At 44.7% G+C, this 13,128-nt stretch overlaps 1 protein-coding gene across 7 annotated transcripts in view; it reads left to right on the top strand.

Annotated features, from left to right (window-relative positions):
• Positions 1–13,128, top strand: part of MAD1L1 (mitotic arrest deficient 1 like 1) — a 307,430-nt gene that overhangs the window by 140,036 nt on the left and 154,266 nt on the right. For all 7 annotated transcript variants that reach the window (XM_015876929.2, XM_015876934.2, XM_015876933.2 and 4 more), the window contains exon 13: positions 117–173. In XM_015876929.2, coding sequence (XP_015732415.1) covers positions 117–173 — 57 coding nt within the window. The remainder of the gene's footprint in view (positions 1–116; positions 174–13,128) is intronic.

Genomic DNA, 13,128 nt, shown 5'->3' with positions numbered 1-13,128 from the left:
TCAGTGCAGTGGGAATCACGTTGCCGTTGGCTTTTTTATTTAGGAGTGGGAAGGAGGATGATCATATCAAAATTCCCTTTAACATTTCAAACTTTGTTTTCTTTTTTCTCTTGAAGGTTCAGATGTCTCAAGTTCTGGAAGAAGTAGGAAATCAGAAGCAAAGAGCAGAGATGGTAAGTGGTGTTCTTTTTTCCCCCCCATTTATTATTGTTATTTCCTTGATGTTTTACAGAGCAGTATTGTATGCAAAGTTCAGTGCCTTTGGACAGTGCATCAGTTCCAAATATTTGCAAATAAGCAAATGAGCTCTTGAAAAGTTTGTATTATTGTTGGTAGTTTTGGCACTGCTTGTCCCTTCATTTACCTGGAAAAGCATTGGGTGAGATCTGCTGATTTGCTGCCCTTCTTTTGGCAGTTTTTCTTTGGTTACTATTCAAGATCAGGAGGAAGCATTTCATTGTGTGCTGAAACAGCTCTTTTCTTTGGGGACTTTTGATTCAGTCTCAAGCGTGCAAAGGACGAGCAGATGAGATGCAACAACTACAGACCAGTTTGTTACAGCGTGTGTTAATTTGCTGCTGGCTTTGTCTGTTTTGTTGGTAGCTCCCTCAAGGACCAAAAGCAGGAGCCACAAGTGGTGTGTCCTTCCCATACTAGGAGTAGATTGTCATACAGCTCACAGTTTCTCCTCCTTTTATTTGGCTGCGGTCCTCCTTGCTGTTTCGACATCACATTTTCTACAATGGGAGCAGTAATTGATTCAGATTCTGAGTTGATCTTTTATTGTGGGCAAACATTTGTATGTTTTTCCATGCTTCATCACTCCCTGTGGTGACGTAGCTCAGAACTGATACTTCCAAAGAAAACTGAATTAATCCTATTTACCATCAGATCTCATTACATGCTTGCCTTGTTGCAGTTATAAATTCTATGCAGTCAACTTTGTATCGTCCTCACTGGGCATAAAGGAGGATAAACGTGCTGTTATGTTTGATGTGCATTTAAAAAAACAAACAAACAAAACAACATTTCAAAGATTTTCTTTCTGACTTGCAAAGCCTGGATTTGAGTTACTTGTTTGCCTTTGGAAGCTCATAGTATTAAGCAGGCTGGTAGAGTTGGAGAAACTGGAACTTACAGTGTTAAGGCATTAATTGGCCTTGGGCATCATCCATCAGCAGAGAAGAAAGAGGCAGTCAGTGCTCAGCACCTATTCCCAAGGGTTACTTGGTAGGAAGCTTTATGGCTTGTGATCTTCCTTGGCAAGCTTGCATCAGTCTCACGTGAATAGGGCTGTATTCTGTAGTGCTTTAGACAGTGGATTGCAGGTTTTGGGGTGTGGACTTTGTTCTGCATTTTGATTTTTGCTCAGTAATTGTAAGAAAATTGCTTCAAACAGAGGGAGAGAGGTCGTGTTTCCTCTTCTTCCCTTTAGAACTACAACCTGACAGTCATGCTCCTCCTTTTCACTGATGGTAGATGGTTCTCCTCCATCCCCCAGTGAAAACTCCCTTGTAGGAGAAGATGTCAATTCTTATTTCCTGCAGCATGAGGTGGCAGAGGTCTGTCCCCTTTGGATGGGGCTGTTCTGCTCACCACCTGCCCACAGGCTCCAGCAATTATCCCGTCAGCTCCACTCTCTTCCCTGGCACTGAACAAGAAGTTCTTCCCTTGCTGGTTTTTTTTTTTTTTGGTGTTTTTTTTTTCTCCTCCCTCCAGATCAGCCCCTCACCTGGTTGCCCTTATTTTCAGGCTCTGTTAAAGCTGGTGCTTCAGCAGTTGTTTGCCTACTTTGGTTTCTTCTCCTTTCTTTCCATCCCCCTCCCAGTTTTTCACCTGTGATCCATTTCTTGTTAGGTTGATGCTAAGCCTCTGTGGCCGGGAGGATGCAGAGAAGTCTGCCTGCTCCAGGTGCTGACAGATGTGGATATTGCTTTACATGAGCCATTCTGCAAACAGGCCTATGGCTGTAAGGCAAAAGAGAAATAAACCTGCCAGGTGCTGTCGTATGGTCTTTGGGATGCTTTGGGGATAAACCTCTGTAGGGCTGACATCCCTTCTGCCACACTGAATGACTTTCCCACCTCCCCCAAAGCACAGTAAAGGAAGCAGTTTGATTTAGGACTGGTGAACTCTGTGGATCTCATTGATGAATGTGTTGGAGTTTCTCCTATGCAGTGGGGAGTATCTTCAATGCCCTGGTAGATCTTTTCTCACATAGCGATATTTAGATGTAAAAAGATTTGTCATAATCTGTTTGGATCATGGCCTAAATAAGATGGATGCTCATGGGACAAGAGGTCCCAGTTTCAGGGTATTGAAAGGGTATTTCAGGGTATTCAGGCTCACTGGGATGATAGTGATGTGTGCTATAGGGAACTCTGTGCTAGGCCAGGATGTGAGTGAGGCCGTGCCTCAGGAGGGTGGGATGGCCTTGCTGTGCTCAGTGCCATGGTGTGCTCCAGCACACGATTTCATTGCTGAACTGCTAAAAAGGAATTGACTTCTAGTAGGGGAAATAAAAAAAAAAGGAAGAAAAGCAATTTGAATGTCTTCAGCTAATTGCAGTTGACAAGACAAAGGCAGTTTGACTTTCCAGTATTAATTAGCAAACCCATACTAATTAGCTTGTATAAGCACAATTCATGCTTCTTTCCCTAAATGCAATTAATATTGCAACTGAAGCCGTCTCTGGGCCGTGCTGCTCTATCATTAACATACCTTACCCTAATTAGACACGGCCAGTAGTGGCTGGATAAATGGGTTTGTGATTACAACCATAAAAAATCCTCTAATATTTTATATCCTTCAGGGAACCTGAACCTCAAATTTATTGTCTGATTTAAGAAAAATTACCCTTATCATTGTGCTGTGTAATTATAAGAACGAAACTTTGATTTTTCTCTCCCTCCAACCCTTCACTTATTTATTTTTCTTTGTGCTCCCTTTGAGTGCTTTCCTGTTACGAGGGAGCAGTACCTGTGTGGTCTGCTGGGAGCTGCTACGTATCAGGGTCATCACTCACATGACGTAGCTGTCTCTCAGATTTGAGGATATTCTCCTTTTCTTATTGGCTAAAATAATGTTTTGGGTTTTTAATTCCATTGTGAATCCATTTGGGGCCCTGAGCTCGCTTGTTTATTTTGTGTAAATAAGTGCAATTTCTGACAATGTTAGCAGTACTACAAGTTTTCTCTCCCAGGCTCAGATAACTTTCTCTGCAGGACATGTCAGGAGGTTCCATGTGGCATTTCCACCTATGGCTGCCTATTTGTGGTCACAGGATCTTAGTTCTTATGGTATGCTGGTTTAGTGCTCTCCGGGCACAGAGCTGGGGGCTAGCTTCACTGCTGCTCAATTATTCTTTATGGAAAATGCTTTCCTCTTCTATATTGGTTTTCTTCCTTGCCCTGGAGGAGGGAAGCAGAAGATTGTTGCTTGTTCAGATTCTCATTTGCCTTTTTCATCTCCCCATATGGCCAAGAGAAAACTGTTTGGCTCAAGCTTACCATCCAAACAAACACAATGATCCCTGATCTCGCACTTTCTTTCCGTCTGGTCCTGTAGCATAGGCCATTCATGTCAAGGATTTCTTTTTCCCTGTCATTAATCCTTGAGGGAAGCGAGCCTGGTATTATAGAGGTATCTATATCTATACATGTATTTTTATTGCCCAGAGGTGCTCTGGCTATCGTTGGATTTCATCTTCAAAAAGCGGCTTGGCCCACGTGAGCTCTGAAATCTACAGGCTGCTCGTTGGACCAAATGATATTTCATCCTCCAGCAGATTATAAAGGATGCCTATAAGAATGAGAATTGCTTTGCGGGGTTGGAGGGAAAGAAGGTCTGAAGTCCAAAGATGTAATCATCACAAAATGAACGGCATAAATTGAGTGTCCTTACAGAAGAAATAAAGACCCCTCAAAATGAAAACCACGAGTTCCCGTTGTCTTAAGTGAATGTGTTTGTTAACCCTCTGTGAGGAACAAGAGACCTTTATTTAAGGGCTGCAGGTCAGGAATAGTTAAGGAGCCAAATCATGTTTTCAATGTGAAACTGTAGTGCTTGGGATTAACTTAAATGTCAGTGACTAGCTACATTGATGCTTATCAGGAGAAATAATGAAGACTATAAGGAGGATACGTGGAATAAATCTGCTCAGAGGACACAGCGTGATGTGGCTGGGAACAGGCTGCTAACTGGAGAGCAGCATGGAGAGATTTCAGAAGGAGTTTGGGAACATCACGACTGGCATCGATGCAAAAGGCACAAGAAATGCATGCAGGTCGTAGACCATTTGTATTGCTGTTGAAAGTCTTCACTCCCTTGGAGTGATGGAGGATGGCTGCATCAGACCTCCAGAGCATCAAGAACTGTGACTTTTGATGCTAAAGAGAAATACTAAATGAGGTTCAATTTTTTAAATTTAACTTTTTTTTTTAATTTACAAACTTTTTTTTCAGATGGTAACAGGAAAGAAGTGAACTTCAGCATAGGAGATCTGCCCTAGATAATTAGGTAATATAGATAATTTCATTCTATTAAACAGAAAGCAAGGAGTGAAACAGGCAAGACACAAGAAAGGCAAAACTGGTGCTCATTGGTGGAGATGTTAATTCTCCGTATTATCTACAGTAGGTGGAATTAAATGTGGGATTAGAGTTCCCAGCCACACTGGTTACAAACAGAAAGGAGGCTTTGCCAGAATGTGTTCATAGCCAATAGGTTGGGAGGGGAAGGCAGGAGACTGATTGGTGCAGAAATTCTCCATCCATCAAAAATCTCTTTCATCGTTTCCAGATTGATTTAGCAAGATGACAGCAAACCTCCCCAGCACTTGACAGATGTTATACTAGCACCTTACACGAGAGCAGCGGGCCTGTGTTGGACGGACGTTGTGTCATTCAGCTGAGCAGCAGCACAAACACAGCAGCGGTTTTTAGTGAGGCATTTTTAGGGAAATCCCCAGTTTTCAAATCAGATTGGGAAAACACAAATCTGGTTATAAAGAAGCAGCAAAACGTTGCTCAAGAATGAAATGATGAAGTAACAGGAGGCTGGAAGAGGACTCCTTAGGTGACAAAGTCTGATCCTTTGGCAACTGAGGCAATTGCAACATACAGTTTAGTTCATAAATTGATCAAGCTTGTCTTGAAAATGCTTAGCTTGTTTGTCCCATTGCTATCGCTGAAAGCCTACCCCGACAGCTAGGAATTGTCTCAGTTCCAGCTGGAAATATATGTGCAGTTAATATCCTTTTTTGTATGTGTTGATATTCTTCTTAAACTACGGTGACTGTTCTTCCTCTCTCATGTTTATACAGTGATGTATTTATAGAGAGCAGTTGTTCTCTCCCAGCATTTCACTTGCCCAGGTTAAACAAATCTAAAACGGGCTCCTCATCCTGCTTTGGAGTCTTGTCTTTAAACCTTTTTCCATCTTATTCTGCTTCCTTCAAAGATCAGCAGCCAGTGCAGTCACATTGTTCCAGGTGATGTTTCAGCAGTGGGTGCTGCAGAAGCACCAGAAAATCTGATGCACCGTGAACCTGCCTGTGCTGAACAGAGAGCTCAGAATAGCTCTTCTTTTGAGAGCTCTATCTCGTTCTCAAGTGCTTGTTGTAAACAAGTACATTAACATTGGTCCTCCTTGTTCCCCACGGTGCAGGAATACAATGAGCTTCAAGGAGCAGAGGCAGAATTTTTCCTCCTCTCTTAAGTATAGAAGGTGATGAATGGCCGTGGTTGGTTGTGTGCTGTGTGTTCCACCCTGTGAAATTCATGTCCAGCACACAAGGCCGTGACACTATCAGAAGCATCTCTGCAAAGCAGAGCTGTGGGCGCAGTGGGATGGCAGTAGATGAGTGCTACCCAACTGCCTACAGACCAGAGAGATGATCAGTACATTAGACCTTCACACGTGGATATCTCATTGTGATTGTAATTAGGTTGGAAGAAGAGACTCAGTCAATTCTTGAGGTTTATCTCTCGCCTGGCGCCTGGGATCAAGCAGTCCATTCGCTTCAAATTAAAAAGAAATAAACGGTCTGTTTAAAAGTCCCATTACACAAATGAACCTGCTGTTGGATCCATTAGTGTTAAAGTTTTATGGGACTCGGCAGCAGGGTTTGGTTCCAACAGGCCTGCTTTTGTTTTCTCCTGGAAGGTGGTAACAGCTCACTTAAAGTTAGAAGTCCTCCAGAAGCAATGGAACCTGAGGTGTAGAAGCATGTAGAAGCCCCTCACCCTGAGCTGCACCAGCACGTGCCTTTGGTAAGGAGGGTGATGGTGAGTGATCACTGCTCAGCTCAGAGCTGAGTTAATGCTCTCACCTTTGCATTGCGGGGCTGTAAATGGAACAAGGACTAAGGGTGAAAATGAAGCACTAGGGAATATATATATTCTTTATATTCAGCTGCTGGAACAGAGGAGAAAAATGGGTCGTTTTCCTGTTCAGGGGGCAGCGTTGTGCTGTGATTAGAGCAGTCCTGTTGTTGGTGTCACTGCAGAGTGAGTTACACTGAGATATATGGGGTGAAACAATACCAGTGGGACAGGGATGTTGTCAGAGGTCCTATATTAACAGGCACAGCCTTAAGGCACAGAAGACGTAATGAATTGGCATGTAAATACTGTGCTTTTCCAGGCTTCATTCAGCATCACATGAAATTGATGGGCAACCTCAGACTTGTGTTGGGGGAAGATCAGGTGAGAGCTGCTGGCTGCTCTGAGGTTCAGCAGCTTCTGCCCCTTTCTTCTGCCTCACCTCAAAGGCAGCTTGGAGAAGCTGTAGGAGGAACTTTAGTGAAGTACAGGGGAAGAAAGGAGGACTTGGAACAGTCACATTTGGAAGAGATGAAGTAATCCTTAGTCTCCATCTTGCTTGTGGCAAGGAAGGAAACTGCTTTCCTCCTGCTTCCACAGCCACAAGGCTGCACCTGAATTAGCCAGGCAGAGAGGTCTGAGTGGGGAGAGGCAGTTCTGCAGGCACAGCTCATCCAGAGCCGTACCAGCTGCTGGATTTAGGGGGCACTGAGGGCTGGTGGATGTACCCACAGATCAGAGACAGCTGCATGCTTTTCTTCTTGCCCAGGGCTGGGTTTATGTGTACCACAAGAGCGAGGTAAAAGCTTACAGACTTTGTTTCAAGACTGCCTTAGTCCTTGCACCGACAGCCTCATCAGCTCGCTGCACTGTTTGCTTTGCTTTCCATCTCTGTGTGTCCTCCTGCCCTTAGAAGAGTTTGTTCCTGGTGGTTTTTGCTGTTGGCTGTTGGAGGTGGATGGGACTGGTGGTGGGTTTTGTCAGGGCAGCCGAGTCCTCCAGCAGGAGCTGTGAAGCCTAATTTATCCACAGGGACACGGAGATCATAGAGCAGAATTCTTCCTCTGACCTCTTGGTAAATAATGAATGGCACAGCCCTGCCTTTTTGGAATCGCTTAATTGAGGCTGACAACTCTTTGTTGTACTACAGGATCCAGCTTGTCAGGAGAATTTTAACTTATTTATGAATATTTCATTAACCTCTAAAGACTGGCTGTATAAAATCAAGCTCCTGCCAGGCCCTGTCCTGTTGATGGTGTACTTGGTGCTAATGTCATCCCTGGCACATCTATTACACCTTCCTTTCCCTCAGAGCGAAGCATTGGAGCTTATTGTTGGTGGCAGCAGGAACATGTTCACCAAAGGTTAAAATGCCAGGTTTCTGTTCTGGCACCAGAACTGAACATACGGTGTTTGAGAGGGAATTGATTTTTTGCTTTTTGTTCTTTGATTGCTTGTTGGCAACTGAAGGAGAACAGAGGCATAATCCCAAGAGGCTGAAATGGGCAGAGCAATCTTGGCAGGTGCTGTAACCTTTGCTATTTTGCCCAGAGAGAGAGTTTTCCCACTTCTTACACCTTAAAAGCCCACTGTGTGTTGTGGCAGGAGGTCCACATCATGGGTCATTTAGCTGGAAACATTTGAATGCTCTTAAATCTGCTCTTCTTAGTCTGTGCTTCAGGAAGAGTTTGGAAACAAGGCTCCTCCAACCGTCTGCTGCTTTCTGGAAGGCAGCTGGAAGGCTCTACTACAAGAGCTGCCCATTTCCCTCAGTGCTGGCTGTATCCCCATCCTCATGCTGCCCATCCCTGCACGTTCATCACAGTGTGAAGCCCCAGGGGTCCCCTCGCCCACCCTTTCTCTGCAGAGATGTGCCAGCAAACTGCAACACAGGGCTGGAGCTGTTCATTAAAGCACTGAGGTACAGGCTGTGGGTTGTTCCATGGGAGCTGGAACAAGAGGATTACGTTCAATTTTGCAGCCTAGCACTCAGTGAAGGCTCCTTTGCTCTCAGCATTCAGCAGAGATTGATTCCACTGTATTTAGGTTAGGAGACGAAGGAACAAAAATGGATGTTCGATTCCTCTTTCCTTTCCTCTTTGATCTTCTTTCTAGGTGGTTGGTTGAAATGCGTAGGTTCTTCTCTGACTGTTCATTATGTGATGATTTTTCAACAAGGAAACTGATGGGGAGGAGGGAGAGGTGGGATTAGAGCTACCATTTCATGAACCTTTCTTGTCTGAATGCTCCAGAAACTGCTCAAAGGTATATTTTCAGGAAACAAGCAGTATTCAGACTTTGTGTGGAGAAGGTGCAATGTCTTTGCAGGCTTATTTGCTGCTTTGCCTCTGAGTTTACAGCTGCAAGAAGATTTGCTTCTGGCCAAAGTAAACTTGTTTGCCCTGAGAACAGCCATCTCCATTGCAGCGATGCCACTGGATGAGGCTGCAGTATGTTGAGCATGGATTGAGGAAGAGCGCTCAAGAGAAAAACATCCCAGCAGCTGTATTTTGGCACTCATATGATGAGTGCTGCCATGGGTGCTGTGCTGCTGATGTGCTGTGCTGCTGGCCATGGCAGCTGCCTGCTGACTGAGCCCTGGGCAGGGCACTCTTTCTATATGCCATGCAGGCTCCATCCCGACCCGCTGTAGTTGTGCTTGTGCCATCTGTGGGCACAAAGGGCCCCCAGCATTGTGCCATATGGGATATTCAGAAGCTTTGTGCTCACCCTGATGTACCTGAGATCCCATGTCTCAAGTCTTGGGATGTTGCAGCAGGAGATGAAAAAGCAAGAGAGAAAATAAATATTTTCCTAATTCTTCTCTTAAGTATTCCAGACAGGAGTCTTTGAAACAGATCATCTGAGCGATGGGTTAAGCACTTCCAATTAGACAATATTGCTCATCAAGAATAATGTGCTGCTGTGCGGAGCACCTGCGGGTGTGGAGCTGTGCTGGGGCACAGAGGGTGAGGTGGCAGCTGGGCTGGGAGGTGACAGGACATGGAGGGCTGGCAGCTTGGGGTGCAGCAGGACTCACACAGGGGCAGTTTTAGGGCAAAGGCTGGGGAGGGATGTGGGGTGTGAGCTCCTCAGCTCCCTGCATGGGCTGTGGGTAGGGGATGCACAGCTTGGAGGACACAATGTGGGGATGCTTCCATACAGCTCAGGCTGATGACTGATGCTGGTCTTATGTGGTCATGGGAAGTTTGGGACCTCTGTGTGCTTGGCTTTATTTTGCATGGCACAAACCGTTCCCTGTAGCACCCTATACCTTTGTGACTACATATGGGATCCTTAAGGTAAGCAGCTGTGAGCAGTGTGCCTGTGTATCCAACTGCTGCCAGCAGGGCTTTGCTCCTTTGCAGCAGGGCTCAGTTTGGCTTGCTGGACCCATTTGGAGTTGCACCAAGTCACGCTGGTGCAGCACAATGTAGAGGGAAGTGTGTGAGGAAAAGCTGCAGGCTGCCTGCAGATTGGGAATCGGAGGGGAGAGAGGTGAAAGCTCGTTAGGGCTCCCTTGGGGTAGATGAATTAGTTAATGACTATGCTGCGCTTTGAAAATGCAAATGCTGTGTCAGAGCTGAGTCTGATTATAATAATCAATCTTCCTTTTGAGAGGGTGCTGGAGTCGGGGAGGGGGGAGAGGGATGAGGCTGGGGCTGAATGTTTAGATGGCAGCTCCGAGTTCCTCCGCTGTCATGAAGGAAACCTGCTGCTGCCAGGGAGGTCGAGGAGAGGCAGGGCTGCATTGGGAGGGGTGATCCCTGCCATCTGGGTGGCTGCACGGCAGCCTGGCCTTAATTCTGTTCTCTGTGATTGTCCTGGCTGGCGTTGCTCCTTGTGAGCTACCCCTGCTAATGGGAAAGATAGAAACTGCCTCCTAAGCAGGATCCTTGGGGGATGGAAGGAGGGGAGGGTGGCTGCTGCCGGCGTCCAGCAGTGACAGCTCCTTCTCCCCTGGCACTTGATTCGTTTGTAGCAAGCGCTCCTAGTAATTACGCCTCTTAATTTAGGAGAGCGAGTGGGAGAAAGGAATATAAATTTGTGAATTAACTTTAGAGATTGGAAATAGGGCAAGTGAACCTTCTCTCTGGGAGATTATATTTGGAAATGAAATAGAATGACATTCAGTATAAACTTGAAAAATTGCTCTCTTTTTATTGCAACAGGAGGAGAAAAAACACAATCCAGGCTGTATTGGAGAGAAGCAGAAGTCAGCATATGTCCATTTCCCAGCTCGTGTGTATCTACAATAATGTATATGCATGAGTACCTTTCTAGTACTGTTTACTGCAAGGTTGCTTCTAGCCCTGTCTTCTTAGTGATAAAAGCGTGCCAGGTTTGTTACAGACTGGCTAACCCACAGAGAGCAGCAACTCTCATCTAGCTCGCCTTTGTCTTCAAAGAGGATAAAAAAAAAAAAAAAAGAGGATATATTATTTTGCTTTAACCAAAAGGGAAATAGGTAGTTCTGAAACGCTTTTTATTGAGTATCTGATTTTCTATGGCTTTATTGCTTTTGTTCTACAATAGCATCCAGGACTAATTTCCCCCAGATGTGCACCTGGTCTGCTTGGCCTGTTTCTGAAAGACCAGTGATATTTTGTCTCACAAATATTGTTCTTGTTCTTTGAAGAAGTTGGGTTAAAGACTAGAAATGTGTGTTCCATTAAGAAACCTGGTGAGGCTCCGTTCTCCTTCTCTGCAGGCACTGAAAGGGAGCAGCCCTTCCACCCTGGGTGCTTGGAGGAGCTGCTTTTGCTGAGCAGAATGATTGATGGAAGAGCTCAGCATGGTGTTTTACTGCCTCGTAGTATTGCTGGACACCCAAATTAAGCTCACCGGTGTTTATGTACATTGGATTTCTGTCCTGACATCTTGTTTGTGAGTCTGTAGACATCAGGAGGTCACCGAGCTTGTTGTGTTCGTCTGTGGGAAGAGAGGTAAACAACATCCTTAGTGCTTGTGCATCCTTTGGAGAGAAGGAAAGTCACATTGCTACGGTGACTGGTTATGGGTTCCTGTGGAACCAGGCTTTGCCTGTGTTCCAACCACAGCATATGGGTCACACTCAGGGCCCTATTTCTCTGCTTTTGTCTGTTTTAGCACCCACTTCCAAACCTGCTTGGTTTTCATACACTTAAATATTTATGTATTTAAATAGCTTGCTAAATTGTGTTGAGACTTGTAGTCAAACAGAACCTCTCAATTCACCTTTCCATGCTGGCTCCGTGCAATTCAGTGCCTATTTATCTCTGCCTTTTAAAATCAGCTCTTTTGCTGAGGGAGGCCTTTCAAAGGATGTTGCATCAGCCCATTGTTAACTAAACCTTTAGACATTTATAATGGATTCAGCATTTCCTGCTTTTTACAGCTCCAAGAATGCTGAATGACGTGCAGACACACTTCATCAGGATAAGATTGCTGTATCAGCCCCTCACTAAAATGCACTCATTATTCAAATAATGGCTATATGTTTCCAGCATGTGTTCTATGAAATACGTGTACATGATGTGAGAAAATGAACTGGTCCTTTTTTCTTCAGCAGGCAAATCCTGACTTTAGCAGTGAGCTGAAGGACTTTAGATCAAGTCCTTTATGAATTTCACTGCTTCAAACGTGGTGCCTGAACAAGGATTTGGTCGTTATTTTGGACAGCATGTTCCAATATTCACAAGTCCGTAAACATGTTTTATGAGGGTGCCTGTTTTAATTTAGAAGCTTAAATCTGTAATAAATCCCATTGGAAGAAGACTGTGGGCAGTGGGTGAGTGGGATGCTTTGGAAATGCTCATCTTTACCAACACTGAGGCCTGCTGGAGTCAAGTGGGAGGAACAGTGGGTCTGTGGTGTTGAGGAGACTCATGATGGAGAGGGGACAAATATGGGTCAGCAGTAACAAATGCCATATATATCCCCAACAAAACTGATCTCCGGAATAAAGTTATGTTTCTTCTAGCTGTCAGGGGGTGAATCTGTAACTTTATATTCCTCCTGTCATCTCAAAGATCTTGAAATAATTCATACGGAAGAGAAAACCGGAGAGGAACACGTTTTTTTTGCAGTGCTGTGGGTGTTTGCTATGTCATTAACACTTGGAGGAGAGCCGCCATCTTGAAGTCCTGTCCGGGCAGGTTGGGAAGTGAGGCTGAATGAAGAAAAGAGACTCCATTTAATTAAGCAACTAGATGAAAATCCGTGCTCTTCTTTCCTCTCCTTCTCAGATGGTAAACAGGCATGACAGTGCTTATTTTGGATCAAATATTTGCATTTGACCTTTTGGGCTATTTGCGTATGTGGTCATACTGAAATTATGCTATATACTAAAAGTGCCTGGATCGTTTTCAGTTGACAGTAATGAAGCTAGGCTGAAATTCACACTCGTGAAGTAAGAGAGGAGAGAAGGTACTGGATAAATGCTATCAAATTAGGTTGAGAGCAAGAGGCGCCAGCGTGTTCTGAAGAGAGAACATTGTACAGGCAAAATGTTAAGCACCTGTTTATGTGTATTATTCACGAGTCATGGACTCGGACACCACTCGTTATTCTGCCCTTTCTAGTGTCACAAAAACATTGGATAACTTAGATTTTTTTTAGGTTCTTTTAATGAAAAATAACAAAAGAACAACCCAAGTTTGGCTTCTTTTCAGATTGCTGCTAGATTCTGTGTAATGGAGCAGTTACTGGGGCTGATCGTGGGTGATGTTAACCCCGAGGCTCTGAAGGGCTGTGCAGTTTTCAGCCTAGGAGATGCAATGCAGTATTAAGGGACAGTGTGTTCTCCCTGTGCTCTGAGCTGCCT

The sequence above is a fragment of the Coturnix japonica genome, chromosome 14, assembly GCF_001577835.2.
Source record: "Coturnix japonica isolate 7356 chromosome 14, Coturnix japonica 2.1, whole genome shotgun sequence".
Classification (NCBI taxonomy): Eukaryota; Metazoa; Chordata; class Aves; order Galliformes; family Phasianidae; genus Coturnix; species Coturnix japonica.
Note: the sequence above shows the minus strand (reverse complement) of the source record. Positions and strands in the feature narration are given on the sequence as shown.